Source organism: Bos indicus x Bos taurus, chromosome X, assembly GCF_003369695.1.
Source record: "Bos indicus x Bos taurus breed Angus x Brahman F1 hybrid chromosome X, Bos_hybrid_MaternalHap_v2.0, whole genome shotgun sequence".
NCBI lineage: Eukaryota > Metazoa > Chordata > Mammalia > Artiodactyla > Bovidae > Bos > Bos indicus x Bos taurus.
Window position 1 is genome coordinate 15,871,810 of NC_040105.1, and position 17,637 is coordinate 15,889,446.

At 39.6% G+C, this 17,637-nt stretch overlaps 1 protein-coding gene across 1 annotated transcript in view; it reads right to left on the reverse strand.

Annotated features, from left to right (window-relative positions):
• Positions 1 to 8,325: 8,325 nt before the first annotated feature.
• The window catches only part of BEND2 (BEN domain containing 2), a 64,642-nt gene continuing 55,330 nt past the window's right edge, over positions 8,326 to 17,637 (reverse strand). Inside the window, exons 28-30 of the mRNA XM_027534750.1 lie at positions 16,845 to 17,061; positions 14,065 to 14,265; positions 8,326 to 10,946 (exon numbers count right to left, since the gene is read on the reverse strand). Of these exons, the coding sequence (XP_027390551.1) occupies positions 10,750 to 10,946; positions 14,065 to 14,265; positions 16,845 to 17,061 (615 nt within the window). The 3' untranslated portion in view covers positions 8,326 to 10,749. The remainder of the gene's footprint in view (positions 10,947 to 14,064; positions 14,266 to 16,844; positions 17,062 to 17,637) is intronic.

Here is a 17,637-nt window from a genome sequence, read left to right on the forward strand (position 1 = left end):
GTGCAAGGGTTTCTCATTGTGGTGCTCAGGCTTCTCTAGTTGTGGTATGTAGACTTACTTGCCCTGTGGCATGTGGGATCTTAGTTCCTCGACCAGGGATCAAATCCATGTCCATTGCATTGGAAAGCGGATTCTTCTCTTTTTAACAATTTTATTTATTTACTTTAATTTTTGGCTGTACTGGGTCTTCATTGTCACAAAGGTTTTTCTCGAGCTGCAGCAAGAGGGGACTGCTCTCTAGTTGCAATGTGCAGGGTTACCACTGTGGTGGCTTCTCTCGTTGCAGAGCATGAGCTCTAGAGCAGGCAGGCTCAGTAGTTGTGGTTCCCAAGCCCTAGAGCACAAGCTCAGTAGTTGTGGCGAATGGGCTTAGTTGCTCTGCAGCAGGTGGGACCTTCCCAGATCAGGGATTGAACCTGTGTCTCCTGCATTGCCAGGTGGATTCTTAACCACTAGACCACCAGGGAAGTCCCTGTACTTACTGCTTAATGTCAGAGATAATTAAGTCATTAACATTTCATTTTGATCTTCTGAAATATAGGGAATTTATTGTAAAATATAACCAATGAACACAGTATTTAGTGAGCACCCTCAGCATGCATAGCTGGGTACTAATGGTCTTATGCACAATATGACACCATAGAATAAGAGCTGTACTAGGCTATTGCAGAGGGAGAAAGTACTAAAGAAGAGTAGACTATTTAAGGTCGGAATTCAGTAAGGACATGGGGCCAGGAAGGGGTTAGCAATTCTTCATATTATGGTTGTCACAAATGATTTGTCTATGTATGCTCTAAAAAGTTGCGTAGGTCAACTCTCCAAAGGCATCCTGAGACTGCAGTGGGGTTTCCAGGCAGCAACTGCAACATTCAACACTGTCACTTTCAGTGGGGACTGCTCTTTCTCTGGAGACCTTTCGTGAAAGCAGCGACTGTCTGGGCAAACCTGCCCACTCTTGTATCTGTGTTTTAAAAGGCCAAATCCATTCTAAAGTAAATAAGGCTTTTTTCCCAGGAAGAATAACTTTGAATTCTCTGCAACATGTGGGCTCTGCTTTTGGAATTATTGTTTTTTTCCTCTAGGGGGATATTATACCCTTGTCTGAATAAATGAAGCTCATATTAAAAACTGTGGCAATGAGGGAAACAAGAAAATCAGAAGGAAACAAGTGCTTAAAATAACCAGGAAAGAACCTCCCTTGTTCTTTCTTGTTCTTGTTCCAGAAAGTGGCCAGTGCATGCAGACAAGGCAAAGAGTTCTTGCTCACTTAGGATCAAAATGGATGGGCTCAGCAGAGTCAGATACCAGTTATACTGAGCATCACAAACTTTTTATCTTTTATTGTTTTCAAACTTCACATGGCATATCTGGAAGTCAAGCACTGTCTTGCCTTGGGTAGAGACTAGAGAAGAACTCTAGACCAATAGCTTTCAAGGGGCAAATTCCTTTTCATGTAGACTATGTCTTACTTGAATCTTCAATATATAAAGCAGATTTAAAAGTGGTATTTGTCTAAATGTATTTTATAAATTCTAAGTCAGATAAGCAGCACTCAAGGTTTACCAAAAAAGAAAGAAAGGTAAAAAAGAAAACATAAAACCTACAACTGTGTGTAATATGATGTTGACATAATGAGAACTATTACAAGTTCTTTTATTTGGGGATGATGACATATAACTGAGCACAGCACACATGAATGGGGGCAGTATTTTACATGAGGACCAATCTACAAGCTTAAATTACTCGGCGTGGGGGGGGGGGGGTGCGGGGGGGGGGGAACCACCACCAGCAAAACAGAAACACATGACAAAGCTGTAAACTTCCAAAATAATAACACATTTACACGAATATGACTCCAGTAAACAAATGAACATACCAGAAAGAAAAACTGCATAGAGGATGCTGTGGTGAGCCACCCAGACCTCCCCTTCAGGACAGACATGCCCATCCCCCAGGTGCGGTGTTTGAGGCTGACAGCTGTCAGCTGAGGCCTCATCTGGGAACTGCTGTCAGCCAAAGAGAGCCACCTCACCCAAAGTCACACACCCAATGGCAGGCAGCTCACACCCAATGACTGGTGGGTGAGGAGGCATAAAGCCTTCACCCCCATGCTTCAAGGAAGACAACAGGGGAGGGCCATCCCAGCCACAGAGCTAAATGATTTGAGCTGAGGCCTTAGCTGTGACTGACTCCTCCTCCTGATGAATCCTGCTGCCTTCATTCCCCCACAAAAGCACTCCACCACTACCTTCTGCAGGGAAACACCTGCCTCAGTTTCCCAGACAGTTGAAGGAACAACATATACCCATGTAGCCTACACCTGGATCCAAGAAGCACTCTCCTTTTACTATGTTTTAACGCTTTCTCTCCATATACATGTAACATATATAAGTGTTTTATACACACACACACAGTTGTTGTTGTTTTATGGATGTAAGAGTTGGACCATAAAGAAGGCTGAGTGCTGAAGAATTGAGGCTTTTGAACTGTGGTGTTGGAGAAGACTCTTGAGAGTCCCTTGGACTGCAAGGAGATCCAACCAGTCCATCCTAAAGGAAATCAACCCTGAATATTCATTGGAACGACTGATGCTGAAGCTAAAGCTCCAATACTCTGGCCACCTGATGTGAAGAGCCAACTCACTGAAAAAGACCTTGATGCTGGGAAAGACTGAGGGCAGGAGAAGGGGGCGGCAGAGGACGAGATGGTTAGATAGCATCACTGACTCAATGGACATGAATCTGAGCAAAACTACGGGAGATAGTGAAGGACAGGGAAGCCTGGCATGCTGCAGTCCATGGGGTCACAAAGAGTCAGACACGACTTAGCGACCAAACAACAACATATATATAGGGCTTCCCTGGTGGCTCAGTCAGTAAAGAATCTGCCTGCAATGCAGGAGTTCTGAGTTTGGTCCCTCAGTATATACACACAACTTCCCCTAATTTTTACTGAAAATCATCAAATCTACAGAAGGATTAACACCACAAATAATCATATACTCCCACTGAGATTCAGTAATTATTAGCATACTTTCTTTTTCCCTATCTTTTCTTTTTGCTATACAATTTGAAAGTAGGATTGAAGACATAATCTCACGTGTCTCCTAAATACTTTTGCAGGCACCACTCAAAAATAAATGCAATCTACACCACCACAATGCTATCATCACACCTAAGAAAATGAACAATCATTCCATTAATGAGAGGTTAAAGTTTTTTAATGCTGCTTTCAATGATACTCTAATCAACCATTTTTGAAATCCCTGGGGTTTCTTAGAATAAAGTTTGAAAGCTATTTTTCTAGAGTAATAATCTAGAAAGCACAGGCCCATTTGAGAAAAAAGAGTCAATCTTTAATATAAGAACAACAAAGCTTGACTCCCTCTGCCACCCCTCAATAGACCCAAATAGTATTCAATAATAGCCTTGTGTATCATACTCATCACACATTAGAATACTTGCTTGCATACGCAGATGCATGCTAAAGTCTATGAATTAGTTACTATGCTTTAGTGACTGACAAGCTGGTAAATGTGCCTATGTGAACACTTCTGTTCTTAAGCCCACAGTTTGTAAATTTGGTGACAACTTTACTCAGTATTTTTAAGCACTGGCTTCCCCAATGGTAAAGAATCCACCTACAATGCAAGAGATGAGGATTCGATCCCTAGGTCAGGAAGATCCCTTGGAGAAGGAAATGACCACCCACTCCAGTATTCTTGCCTGAAAAGTTCCACAGACAAAGGAGCCTGGTGGGCTAGTCCAAAGGGTTGCAAAGAGTTGGACACAACTGAGCACACTGAGCACATTCTTAGGCAGATCAAAATGGTGTTAAAACTGTAATTACTCTTGGAGCCCAGTAAGTAAGCACAGATATAAGTACAGGATACCACATTGCCAGGCACTGCAAAAACATATCAATATATTACATCTTCCATAAATAGGCACCATTCATCACTTAAGTAAACCAATTAATTTGAAAATGCAAGCGTTAATAGAGAAAAGTGATATCCACTAAAATGAATATTTTATTTCAGTAACATCACTTTAAAGAAAGTGACTTACCTAGAAATTCACTTAAGTGGTGCCATTAAAAACTTGAAGTATCAACATTCTTGAGAAATGAATATGTTAGCAATGTAAATATATTAGTGCCTCCTCAGGCTGGGCTTGAATGGGCCTGTCCAAGTCAGATATCTCAGTTAAGCAGGACCTTTATCTGGTCATCTGGGCTTCCCTCATAGCTCAGTTGGTAAAGAATCCACTTGCAATGCAGGAGACCTGGGTTGGATTCCCGGGTTGGGAAGATCTGCTGGAGAAAGGATAGGCTACCCACTCCAGTGTTCTTGGGCTTCCCTTGTGGCTCAGCTGGTAAAGAATTCACCTGCAGTGTGGGAGACTTGGGTTCGATCCCTGGGTTGGGAAGATCCCCTGGAGTAGGGAAAGGCTACCCACTCCAGTATTCTGGCCTGGAGAATTCCATGGACTCTACAGTCCATGGGGTCGCAAAGAGCCAGACATGACTGAGCGACCTCCACCTTCACTTTTATCTGGCCATTTAGGGATAAGGGTAACATATTGGTCCTTTAATATATATGTTATTAATGGTCCTGGTAATAGATATGTTCCTTTTTCTCTATGTGTCTGTCTGTCTCCCCCCACCCACCAACCCGACCCATTCCCACATCACTCTTTCTGTGTTTGAGATGGGGAAAGAGGAGAAACCTACCATTGACTACATCTTGAAGGCTGGAAGTTGGCATTTCCTTTAAACAGACATCTAAAATAGCTTTTGTTTCTTGATGGAAGGAGAGTTTGAGGGAGAATGGATACATGTGTATGTATGGCTGAGTCCCTTTGCTGTCCACCTAAAACTATCACAACATAGCAAATGAAGCAACTGACAAACAACTAATCTCAAAAATATACAAGCAACTCCTACAGCTCAACTCCAGAAAAATAAATGACCCAATCAAAAAATGGGCCAAAGAACTAAATAGACATTTCTCCAAAGAAGACATACAGATGGCTAACAAACACATGAAAAGATGCTCAACATCACGCATTATCAGAGAAATGCAAATCAAAACCACTATGAGGTACCATTTCACGCCAGTCAGAATGGCTGCGATCCAAAAGTCTACTAGCAATAAATGCTGGAGAGGGTGTGGAGAAAAGGGAACTCTCTTACACTGTTGGTGGGAATGCAAACTAGTACAGTCACTATGGAGAACAGTGTGGAGATTCCTTAAAAAACTGGAAATAGAACTGCCTTATGATCCAGCAATCCCACTGCTGGGCATACACACTGAGGAAACCAGAAGGGAAAGAGACACGTGTACCCCAATGTTCATCGCAGCACTGTTTATAATAGCCAGGACATGGAAGCAACCTAGATGCCCATCAGCAGATGAATGGATAAGAAAGCTGTGATACATATACACAATGGAGTATTACTCAGCCATTAAAAAGAATACATTTGAATCAGTTCTAATGAGATGGATGAAACTGGAACCTATTCTACAGAGTGAAGTAAGCCAGAAAGAAAAACACCAATACAGTATACTAACGCATAAATATGGAATTTAGAAAGATGGTAACAATAACCCTGTGTACGAGACAGCAAAAGAGACACTGATGTATAGATCAGTCTTATGGACCTGAGCACCACAACTAGACAGTAGCCCCCACTTGCCGCAACTATAGAAAAGCCCCTGTAGCAACAAAGACCCAGCACAACCAAACATACATTTTAAAAATTAAATATAAAGAAGAAGTATATGGAGAAATGGATAAAACCCATTTCCCGTGATGCAAAATAATGAAGTGGCAACCAAACAATTCCTATGAGCTCCAGGGGGACCTAGAAGGAGTAGAGATCAGAGCTGCTCCATCTCAATGGGTCCTGTGGACAGAAATAAGGATCGTTCTGGGCCAACGACTAAAGAGCAGAGGGGACAACTAGCTATCTCAGCTGAGGGCTAAGAAAAATGGCAAGAAAGCGATTTTGAAACCTCTCCCCAGCCATAGCACTGTGTAAGACCCCTATAACTACGGATAAAAACTCCCGCCAGTTGGTATTCTCCCCAACCTACTATCTGCATTCACATCCTAGGGGCTCTTCTCGCAGTTGTAGGAAACTCACATGCCTTGAATAACTAATGCTAAGTTTCCACTCCAGCGCGTGGAGGCTGAAACCCGAGCCTAACAGCGACGTCATCAAGATGGCGTCACAGGTCGCTCCGACTTCGCTCACCCTCACAGGAACCACCAATCATTCGTGAAGAGGACACCACTGAGGGGAGCCTAGAACTCGGGGGTGAGGCTGAAGCACCCTCTGCACCGCAGAGCCCCAGATACCGCGTGGAAAGTTCGGGGAAGAGGCTCCACACACCACCCTGCCCCGCCCCCATGCCCGCGCAGCTCCTCACTGCTGTCTCCCCCGAGTCTCTGAGTCCTCAGGTGGGAAAGGGGCTGGGGGCAGGTGGTGGCAGGAAGCCAGTGACAAAGTGGGTCACTTTGTGGGAGCCCCTATTCCAGTGTCGCCCCACAGGGCTTGCCCACTGGGAGTCAGACTGTGACTCAGAAGGGGCCGAGGGCCTGGCAACAACCCAGCACTTGTACCGGGGCTGAGACCGTACTTGCAGCGCCCGAGCAGTAGTCCCAAGCAGCCCCTGCGCTCAGCTGCAGCACTTTGACCAGGCCCCTTGGTGGGGCCCTCAAACGAGGATTTCTGCCGGCCCCAGAGCCTGACTTGCCTACTCAGGCAAGCGCTGAGGAAAGCGTCTCCTGGCCGGTCTCTCCAGAGGAGCAGACACCTGGACGCTGGGACGCCAGCCGTGCGGGAGCTGAGAATGGGTTGGCGGGGCTGAAAACCTCCCGAGAACAGCCGGAACCTCGTGAAGGGGTCCCGTGCTACCGCCCAAGGTGGAGAGGAATTCAGAGCCGAACCCTGCCTGGAAAGCCTGGCATTACCCGACCCGGTCTGCGCAGCCTAGTGAACTAAAACCTAGCCCTGCCCACTGGGGACTCCCGTGGACGGGGCGGGGCGGGGGTCTTGGCCCAAAGCGGCTGGCGAGATCACCTGAAAGCTGTGAAATCAAAATAGGAATTGTTATATAGAAAAAGTGTCTCTTGCCCATCTGTGTTGGTGTCCTGAGATTTAAACCTGTCACCCGCCAATCTTTCAAATTAATTTCACTGATCATTTGAGATTCCCAATTATTCCATCTCAGAGTGAATGTGCAGGCGATTTTTTAATCATGGTGAAAAAAATTCATTGCAAATTTAACGTGAGTTAAAATAAATTGGGGTGAAGGAAGGAGTGACAAGCACTTTACTTTTCTACACAGGAGTGAATGTGGTTAGATCGCCACTATTGCCTAACGTTGCAAAGATATCACTTCACTAGATGTGGATATGGGCTATAAAGGAAAGTAAAAGCCAGAGCTAAACATTGAAGCCTTGCTGACCAAAATTAAAATATTGGCATATATTTAAATAAATATTAAAAGTATAAAATAATATTATATGCTTTAGTAACACTTGTTTTACCCAGGAAGGACAAAACATTTCCAAAGTTTTCAAGATCCCTACAGTTATACCCACAATGGTAAATTATTGTTACTGGATTAAACTATTCTGTTTGCTTATCAAGCAAGAAAGCAAACATTCTAACTGTGCCACATTAATGAACCTGGCTGCAAATGTTATCATTAAATTAAAAATGCTATGCAGAAAGTGTTAAGTCGCTCAGTAGTGTCCACTTTGCCACCCTAAGGACTTTAGCCCGCCAGGCTCCTCTGTCCATGGGATTCTCCAGGCAAAAGTACTGGAGTGGGTTGCTATTTCCTTCTCCAGGGGATCTTCCCAACCCAGGGATCAAACCCAGGTCTCCCACATTGCAGGCAGATTCTTTTATGATCTGAGCCACCAGGGAATAGGTATAGATGACATTAGTAAAAGTTCTATAAAATTACATGAAAAAAAAGCATCTATTAAGAAAACAAGATGTTTATTTATTGTATTTATTTTGAAAACAATACACTAAAGATATATTTATCAAAAACAAGTCTTATGAACAGGCATTTTAAATGTTTAATATTGGACTAATACAATAACAAAACTGACCTGTGAAATTTTGAACATTGTTGTTGTTCTGGATACAAAAGGTATAATTTAGTTTAAATAAGATCTGAAACACCTTTATGAAACTTATTTTGCTCAATGGGTATGATATTAAAATTATGTATATATGGAAGTGAAGTGAAAGCTACTCAGCTGCTCTTTTTGACCCCATGAACTGTAGCCCACCTGGCTCCTCTATCCATGGGGATTTCCCAAGAAAGAATAGAATACTGGAGTGGGTTGCTGTTTCCTTCTCCAGTGTGTATATAACTATGACTCAAACTGTGGGGACAATTTTAAACACTTTTTAAAAAAATGTGCATTCTAATCTGTGCTATCTAATATAATAACCACTATCCACATGTGACTATTTAAATTTTAATTTTAATTAGCTAAAATGAGATACAATTTAAAAGGTAATTCCTACATCTAAGTAGCCACATCTCAAAGTACTCAAAAGCCACAGGTGGCTACTACCATGTTGGGCAATGTAAAATCATAGAATTTTGCCAACACAATGGAAAGTTCTATTGGACGGGGCTGGTCTAGTAACTAATGTAAACAAACACCATAATAGAGCTAACTATATAAATCTTGAAAAATTTCTGCAAATATGCAGTTTTTGTTTTTGTAATTCTACTTCTAATACAGGAAATATTTGAGATACCACAAAATACAAATCAAATTTTAAATCTGCATGTACAATTTGAAAGTTAACCTTGCCTAGGGTATAAATTAACGTTTATATATTAACTGTATTACTAATAGTTTGTAAAATTATTTGCAAAATAATAGTGAATAGTGAAGCCAAAGACTAATTTGGATGAATTAATCTGAAATTAAGAATCTGCAAAATTTTTTGGTTATATGTAAGCCATACTGCCCTTCTGAAACAGTGTAGCTTAACTCAAGCTCTGTACTGCAGAATCACTTGACATACTGAGTGTCAATACCAGCAAGTTCCCATGCTTGGTATTATGGTTCGCCTAACCAAGTATGGCTCTATGTCACTACTTATATCTGCATCACTAACACTTAGATTACATCTGTTATTAAGAACTAAATGTACTATTTTCACTCTACATTAAAACAGCAATAATAACAATCTAGCTTAACTCAAACTCTGTACTGCAGAATCACTTGACATACTGAGTGTCAATACCAGCAAGTTCCCATGCTTGGTATTATGGTTCGCCTAACCAAGTATGGCTCTATGTCACTACTTATATCTGCATCACTAACACTTATATTACATCTGTTATTAAGAACTAAATGTACTATTTTCACTCTACATTAAAACAGCAATAATAACAATCTAGCTTAACTCAAGCTCTGTACTGCAGAATCACTTGACATACTGAGTGTCAATACCAGCAAGTTCCCATGCTTGGTATTATGGTTTGCCTAACCAAGTATGGCTCTATGTCACTACTTATATCTGCATCACTAACACTTATATTACATCTGTTATTAAGAACTAAATGTACTATTTTCACTCTACATTAAAACAGCAATAATAACAATCTAGCTTAACTCAAGCTCTGTACTGCAGAATCACTTGACATACTGAGTGTCAATACCAGCAAGTTCCCATGCTTGGTATTATGGTTCGCCTAACCAAGTATGGCTCTATGTCACTACTTATATCTGCATCACTAACACTTAGATTACATCTGTTATTAAGAACTAAATGTACTATTTTCACTCTACATTAAAACAGCAATAATAACAATCTAGCTTAACTCAAGCTCTGTACTGCAGAATCACTTGACATATTGAGTGTCAATACCAGCAAGTTCCCATGCTTGGTATTATGGTTCGCCTAACCAAGTATGGCTCCATGTCACTACTTATATCTGCATCACTAACACTTAGATTACATCTGTTATTAAGAACTAAATGTACTATTTTCACTCTACATTAAAACAGCAATAATAACAATCTAGCTTAACTCAAGCTCTGTACTGCAGAATCACTTGACATACTGAGTGTCAATATCAGCAAGTTCCCATGCTTGGTATTATGGTTCGCCTAACCAAGTATGGCTCTATGTCACTACTTATATCTGCATCACTAACACTTATATTACATCTGTTATTAAGAACTAAATGTACTATTTTCACTCTACATTAAAACAGCAATAATAACAATCTAGCTTAACTCAAGCTCTGTACTGCAGAATCACTTGACATACTGAGTGTCAATACCAGCAAGTTCCCATGCTTGGTATTATGGTTCGCCTAACCAAGTATGGCTCTATGTCACTACTTATATCTGCATCACTAACACTCAGATTACATCTGTCATTAAGAACTAAATGTACTATTTTCACTCTACATTAAAACAGCAATAATAACAATCTTTAGGAGTTTACTACCATTCTCTTATTGAGAGGTTCTTATTGGAATACTGCCCATCACTTTACTCATAAAATGAAACATCGCCTATCTTCCTAATGCAATTCTGCCTTCCTTGTGGGCAAAAAAAGAACGTAGGTTATTTCTTTAAGTGTGAATACTGATCTACAATGCTACTACAACAGGCTAATTTTGGAGTTAATAACTTGAGAAACTTACAGGGTGGTACAATAGCAAAAAAGAAAAGGTTGGATGGCTAACATTTAGTCAGCTAAGTCGGGATCTTTTGGCTTGGACTCTGTTGAAGGAGCTGTTGGTGGAAGTAACTGTATTTCATATGTGGGCCACTCCAGGTTACATCTAAGACTATAGATACAACTATTGATAGCCATCACACACAATTTCCAGTCGTATCCATTTTCTGATAGATCACAAGTCGGGTAGATTTCCTGGAGAAACTCTGGTGGTAAAGTCCAAAAATATGACAATTAATTAGAAATCACTTCTCAGAGAAATGAATTTATTCAACCTTAGTACTATTTCTCTTTCTGTGAAAAGGTCATTAAGACTTTAATTAAAACACATGGACTGTAACTTTCATTAAATTAGCTGAACAATCTTTTCATCTGAAAGGATAATAATATGAAATAGCACCATTCTTCAATCACACACACACACACACACACACAAACCAATATCCCATCATCTTACTATGTAACCAGGATGGAAACCTTCTGCTCTCTTCAGTGCCCAATATAAACTTTCCTTATTCTTAAATTTATCAAACACACATCTAGCATGTTATTCATTGTATCATAAAGACATGCTATTAATAATAAGGCTCTAATACACCAGAGGCTGCAGTGTCTTTCATAATTTTAGAGGCAAGAAGCTGTGACTGCTAAATTCTTTGCCACTGCTTGGTTTATCTCAGACAAAAGAAATAAGAGTCTTTAGATCTTGCAGTTAAATGAAAACTTCTGTAACAAAATGTGACAGGGCAACATACCTCAAGGAGCACTCTTAGAGAAAGTGGGAGGACAAAGGGAAAGGTGGGGAAGACAGGTGTTAACCAGAAGAACAGAGCTGCTCTTAGATACTTTCTTAGGTAATTTCCTAAGGACCTTTGAGCTCTTAGAAAAAGATCTGGCAATCACTACAGGCCAGCATTACTTGGCTACATTAATGTCATCTGCTTTTCAATAGGATTAATAGGCTGGAAAAAGGGTAAACTATTAGGAGATCCAACCAGTCCATTCTGAAGGAGATCAGCCCTGGGATTTCTTTGGAAGGAATGATGCTAAAGCTGAAACTCCAGTACTTTGGCCACCTCATGCAAAGAGTTGACTCATTGGAAAAGACTCTGATGCTGGGAGGGATTGGGGGCAGGAGGAGAAGGGGATGACAGAGGATGAGATGGCTGGATGGCATCACTGACTCGATGGACGTGAGTCTCAGTGAACTCCGGGAGTTGGTGATGGACAGGGAGGCCTGGTGTGCTGCAATTCATGGGGTTGCAAAGAGCTGGACATGACTGAGTGACTGATCTGATCTGATCTGATCTTGTCAGTAATTTTTATATTGATTACATGTTGAAGTGATGATATTTAATATATTCTGGTCAAATAATATAGATTTTTAAAATTTAAATAACAGGCTGGGAAATCAAGACAATGCCATAAACACAGTGTATGTCCAAATTTTTTAGCATGTCATGTGACAAAGTAAAAAAGCTTTCATATTCAAAGGGCTAACAGATCAGTGGTAGCCTGGAAGGAGGCTTTAGTGGTATAACACTGGATTCAGCATCAAGTTCTATCCTGCTTCATATTTTTATTAACAAAAAAGAAGTTATGGAAAGCAGGCTTGTCCCATCTCCCAAAGACAGCAAAACTGGGACAGATAATAGACTGGAAGACAAGTACCTGCAAAGCTTCCTATTGAAAGCTTTTATTTTATTATTGACTGCAATGAGGAACCGAAATTGGTTGGTTGTTTCCCAAAATGTATTATCTGAAACATTAGTCATAAAAGTTTCTTAGTGGGGAAAGATTTTGGTTGTGCACATAAGAAATGCTTAACTCCAGAGTTAGTCTCCACTGAAAAATCCCACAGTAAAGAGATATGGTGAATCAAAGGTGACAGATGCTGGTGGGAATGCCTGCTCTGAAAGATTTGCTGTATTAGAGGACCTAATGTACTTCCTATTGCTATAATAGAAATGGAGGGGAGAGGGGCAGGAGTAAGGGTTGTTTGCTCATTACAAATATACAGCCTATTAACTTTCTCCATATGGACCATTCTCTAAAGAGATCTTAAATTATAACTGAGCTCTCAGAGAGCATCACATACTAGTTTCTTATATGACATCAATATCTTTGGCTTCTGGACATATTTATCAGTGACTACTAATTTCCAGAAGAGTTCCCTCCAAATTATAAAATCTTAGGATAAAAAGTGAAATGAGAATAGAAGAATAATGAGGTTTACCCATTGCTGATACCAATCAGCAATCAGCAGTTAAAACACATTTTTTTAATTAGAAAGATTATTTCTTCTATAAACACCTTCATTTCCAAACTGGTTACAAACTGTTCTTTTTTTTTACTGTAAGGTAAGAGGAAATGGGTTTTGATTTTTTGCCTGGTGGGTTAGTTCAGTGATGTTTAAACTGCAAGTTGTGACCAATTTCTGGGTCGTGAAATCAGTAATAGCAGCACTTTTTTTTACTAAAAGTTAATAGAATAGAAAATATTGAAACATAACTGTTATAGAAAGAGTAAGTTTTGTTTGTGAAATTTTTGCTTCAGTTTTTTAAAAAATCACACACACACTGAGTCACAATGTAAAACATATTTCTTACTATGGGTTGCAATAAAAAAAAAGTTTGAAAACAACTGGATTAGATGAGATAGCAAATGCTTACAAAAGGTGCTGTAAGTCAGATTTCTTTAGTGTAGTGTGAAACACAAGTGTTCTTCAAATCTGATGGATGTGCAACGTGTGATATGAAGGCAGGAACCAGCCAACTGAGATTAGGCCAGGGCTCAGAACTGTATCTTTGCTGGGTACCAGTGACATAAGTAAGAAATATTCTGTTTACTGCTTGGTCTAAATTTAATATTTCACAGAGTTGCTGCTGGAAGCTTTATTATTTCATCTATTTATGTCATAGATAAAGACTATACTATGCTCATGTGCACAAGGGAAAACTAGCAAATTAACCTCCTGTACTATTGTTGACACTTCTGCAAACTGATAAAGCCCAGCAGCCTTCAATTTTGATCCCCAGTAAATGAAGGTGTTTGAGTTTCCATTCATCTGGCAGTCCATACCAGAAGTCACAGTCGATAATGCCTTTCCTGTTCTAATAATGCTGCTCAAGACAGAGCAATTAGCCCCGAGAACCCAAAGGCAAAAAGAAACACATTCATGAACCTGCTCCTGTCACACCCTAATGGAATTAGTAAAAGAGCAGCCTCTCTCCTCAAAACTTACACAAACTGAATAAATTTTTCTTTATCCTCTCTAACACACTTTGCTTTTATTTATTCTCACATATTCAACATGTAACAAACCTCGAAGAGCATTAATCTTATTGGCGTTCAGGGAGTACACTCCAAACTCCGTACTGCCATGGACACTATTTATCAGGACTTCCTCTGTGAACAGGCTGAGAATAAGGTATCTGGCTGACAGATCTGGGCGAGACTTCTCTTTTGCTGTCATCAGAAGTGATTTTGGCATCTGTATATTTCTACGTGGATCTCCAAGATATTCTAGAAGCAAAAGAGAAAGATGTCGATTTTCATGGCAAATGTTAGGTTCAAGTTTTTTAAAACGTTGTAATAGAAAAGTTGATTTTGCTGAACTTTCAAGGCTCAAGAATTTGAGAGCTTGCATTTCCCCTTGAGTGTGGATTAGTGGATTTAACATTCATTAGCAGGATACACTCAAGGGGATATGCATTCAGCATGCACAATGCACAAACAGCGATCTTGAAGTCACCTCAGAATTCTGCCTATTACACTGTGCTAATGAATTGGAAGATTCAGTATAGTTAAGATGTCAGTTTTACCTAAGCTGATCTATCAATGGAATGAAGTTCAAATAAAAATTTCTACAATTAAAAAAATGAGAAATTGAGAGGCTAAAAAAATTAAAGCTTTAACTTTTTAGTGTATCATGAGACAGCATTAGAAATGAGACAGGAATCACTCCTGATACAATGGTACATGCTCTGATTGTTAAGAGAACAATTCAGTACTCTGCTACCTTTTAGGATATAATCAGTTTTAACATTACATTTGGTAACAAATTCTAAGTAATTATTTAAAATTAATTTTTATTGCATCAAAAATTCTAACTAGTTTTCCTTAATTGTTTTCCTACTTATAAAAAAGGCTTTTTCAAAATTAAGGATCATGATTCTTACTAAAATATTTATAATTTTTAAATGTAGGGTTTTTTATTTGGTATTGTTTATCATTCAAATATCAACAAACTTATCTTAGAATATTGTATTTTAGATAAGTTACTTGAACTTAAAAATAAATTTTAAGCCTGTTTTTATTTCTCAACTCTATAGCCTAATCATTACCGTCTTTCTTCAGTCCATAGTGATTAAATTAACCATACTTAAAAATATTATATTGTACATATAACAAAGAATTACTTGTTCAAGAAAATATATTAGACAAACATATGATTCTTACAATAAACATATTTTTCATCTTGGAAATCCATCATTTAAGGGGTGAGAGTATAAACTGTTGAATCACCCAGATCCAACAATTGGCAAGAGAGATTAAATTATTTTAAAAATTCACTCAGTGGGTCCAAAGACTTAACATCTGTAAGGTTAATCTAGCAATATATATTGAGTTCAGAAAAAAAGGTAAATACTATTTAACCTGGTAATTCAAATTCTGAGGATGTAATTTAAAAGAATCCAAAATATGTACAATTCTTCTTTTTTGGTGGCATGATTTTCATGATTGATGATTTTCTCTAAAAAGTCCTCAAATGAAAAACAAAAAATAACAACAAAAAGAGGGAAGTAGCTAAATAAATTATGTTATACTTACTCAATGAAATGTTATATGCCTGTTAAAATGAAATGATTATGAAGACTGGATATTCTTAAGGAAAAACATATATTTAAAAGAAGAGTAATTATACGGAGACCATAAGTCTTTAAAATGTTCATAAGAAAAAAATGCTGGGAGAAAATTAAAACATCCACAATAGTTTGTTAAGGTATCTTAATTGTGGAAACTTTTCTTTCCTCCGAAATATATTCCAGTTTTCAATAAAATGGCGTAATAGACTACACATAAATTGTGATGGCTGCCTGGCTCACCATCTGCTTAGCTGTCCTGTCCTCTGATTCTAGCTGAGTCAGGGTCAGAGACCTGTGACCTAAGCTGCCCAAACTGGATTCCCTCTCCTGGGAATCTGAACAATGACAACAGAAAACTAGAACCTAAAAATCATGGAAGATACAGACACAGAGCCCCAGAGATATCAGTGGACCCCAGATGCCATGGTCTCAGGGCTGCTCAGGCTCCTGCCTGTGGCTGTGTGTCCTCTGCTCCTTTTAATCTAGGAACTATTCACCCAGTGATTTTGTTGTGGTGGTATAATTTGACCAGAGTTTGTTTCCATGGTGTACATACAGCCTTATTATAATGGAAAAAATATACTATAAAGATACATTATTTAAATAATTTTGTCTGATCAGATTCATAGGTAATAGTCTACTTAGGGCTGATATGGAGGGCCAGGGAAAGACAGAAAACAGTTTTCCTACCTCAGGTGCCACTAAATTCCAGCATCCTGGGGAAAGGCAATGCAAGGTGTGAGTGCACAGTCACCTACAGAACCCACTCTACTTGACACTAACAAAGCAGGCTATGCCTCCACCACTTAGCTAGCAGTGAGGGCCAGTGTTCTGATGAACGAGATTCATTAATTCATGCAAAAACACTTTATGAAGCATCTACAATGTGCCTGGCACACACAGAGCAAGACCCCGAACTGCTCCTGGACCATCCAGCTGTAGCTCCTCTTTTACCTGCAGAGAAAGGTGACTAACCTGAGAGAGTTCACACCAGTCAAAGGAATCAGCTGAGAACCACTTTTCAAAGGAAAAATACTAGACTTAGTTTAATGTTAAAAACTATCAGTCTCAGAACTAGGTCTCTATAGTTCATTAACCACAGATACAAGAGATTTAAGTTGTTTAGCTTTCTCATGAAAATTTTCAAACACACATAAAAGTAAACAGAAAAATATAAGCCCCACAAATGTATCACTGAGATTCAACATTTATCAGCAAGAGAATTTTAACACTCACCTAGTGTTTCAGAAGAGACTGCTGTACCATCAGTGGAAGGTTCTTGAATTCCTTCAGGGAAAGCTCTGCTGTTCTGGGGAGAATTCCCATGTTCTCTTGTTTCTGAGATAGCTTCTGGCTGAGAAACCTGGAAACTACTTGCACCGTCATCACCATCTCTTTCATCATTCGAATCTCTTTTGTGTTTGGTAGGCCCTCCATTCTTATCAACAGTTTTCTGTTGAAACACAAAATTGTATCTATAAACAAAGTCCCATAGTGGGAAAATACGGACATGCTTCATCATCTACCAGAGCCCTCCAGGGTGATGAGGAAGCAACTGTTTCTAATCAGCTGGGCTGAAGCACATGAATCCTGTGTGGCATGAAATAAAACTATAGGTGGATTCCTCCTCCAGCTGCCATGACTCGCTGCTTCTTGGGGGACTTTGTTGTTGTTCAGTCACTCAATCACTGTCTGACTCTTCCTAATCCCACAGACTCCAGCACACCAGGCCTCCCTGTCCTTCACCATCTCCCAGAGTTTGCTCAAACTCATGTCCATTGAGTCGGTGATGCCATCCAACCATCTCATCCTGCCCTCAATATTTTCTAATATCAGGGTCTTTTCCAATGAGTAGGCTCTTGGGGGATTTAGTAGCAGTCTAATGAACTAAATGGGCTTCCCTGGTGGCTCAGTGTAAAGAATCTGCCTGCCAATGCCAGAAACGATTGTTCAATCCCTGAGTCAAGAAGATCTCCTAGAAAAGGAAATGGTAACACACTCTAATATTCTTGCCTGGAGAGTCCCATGG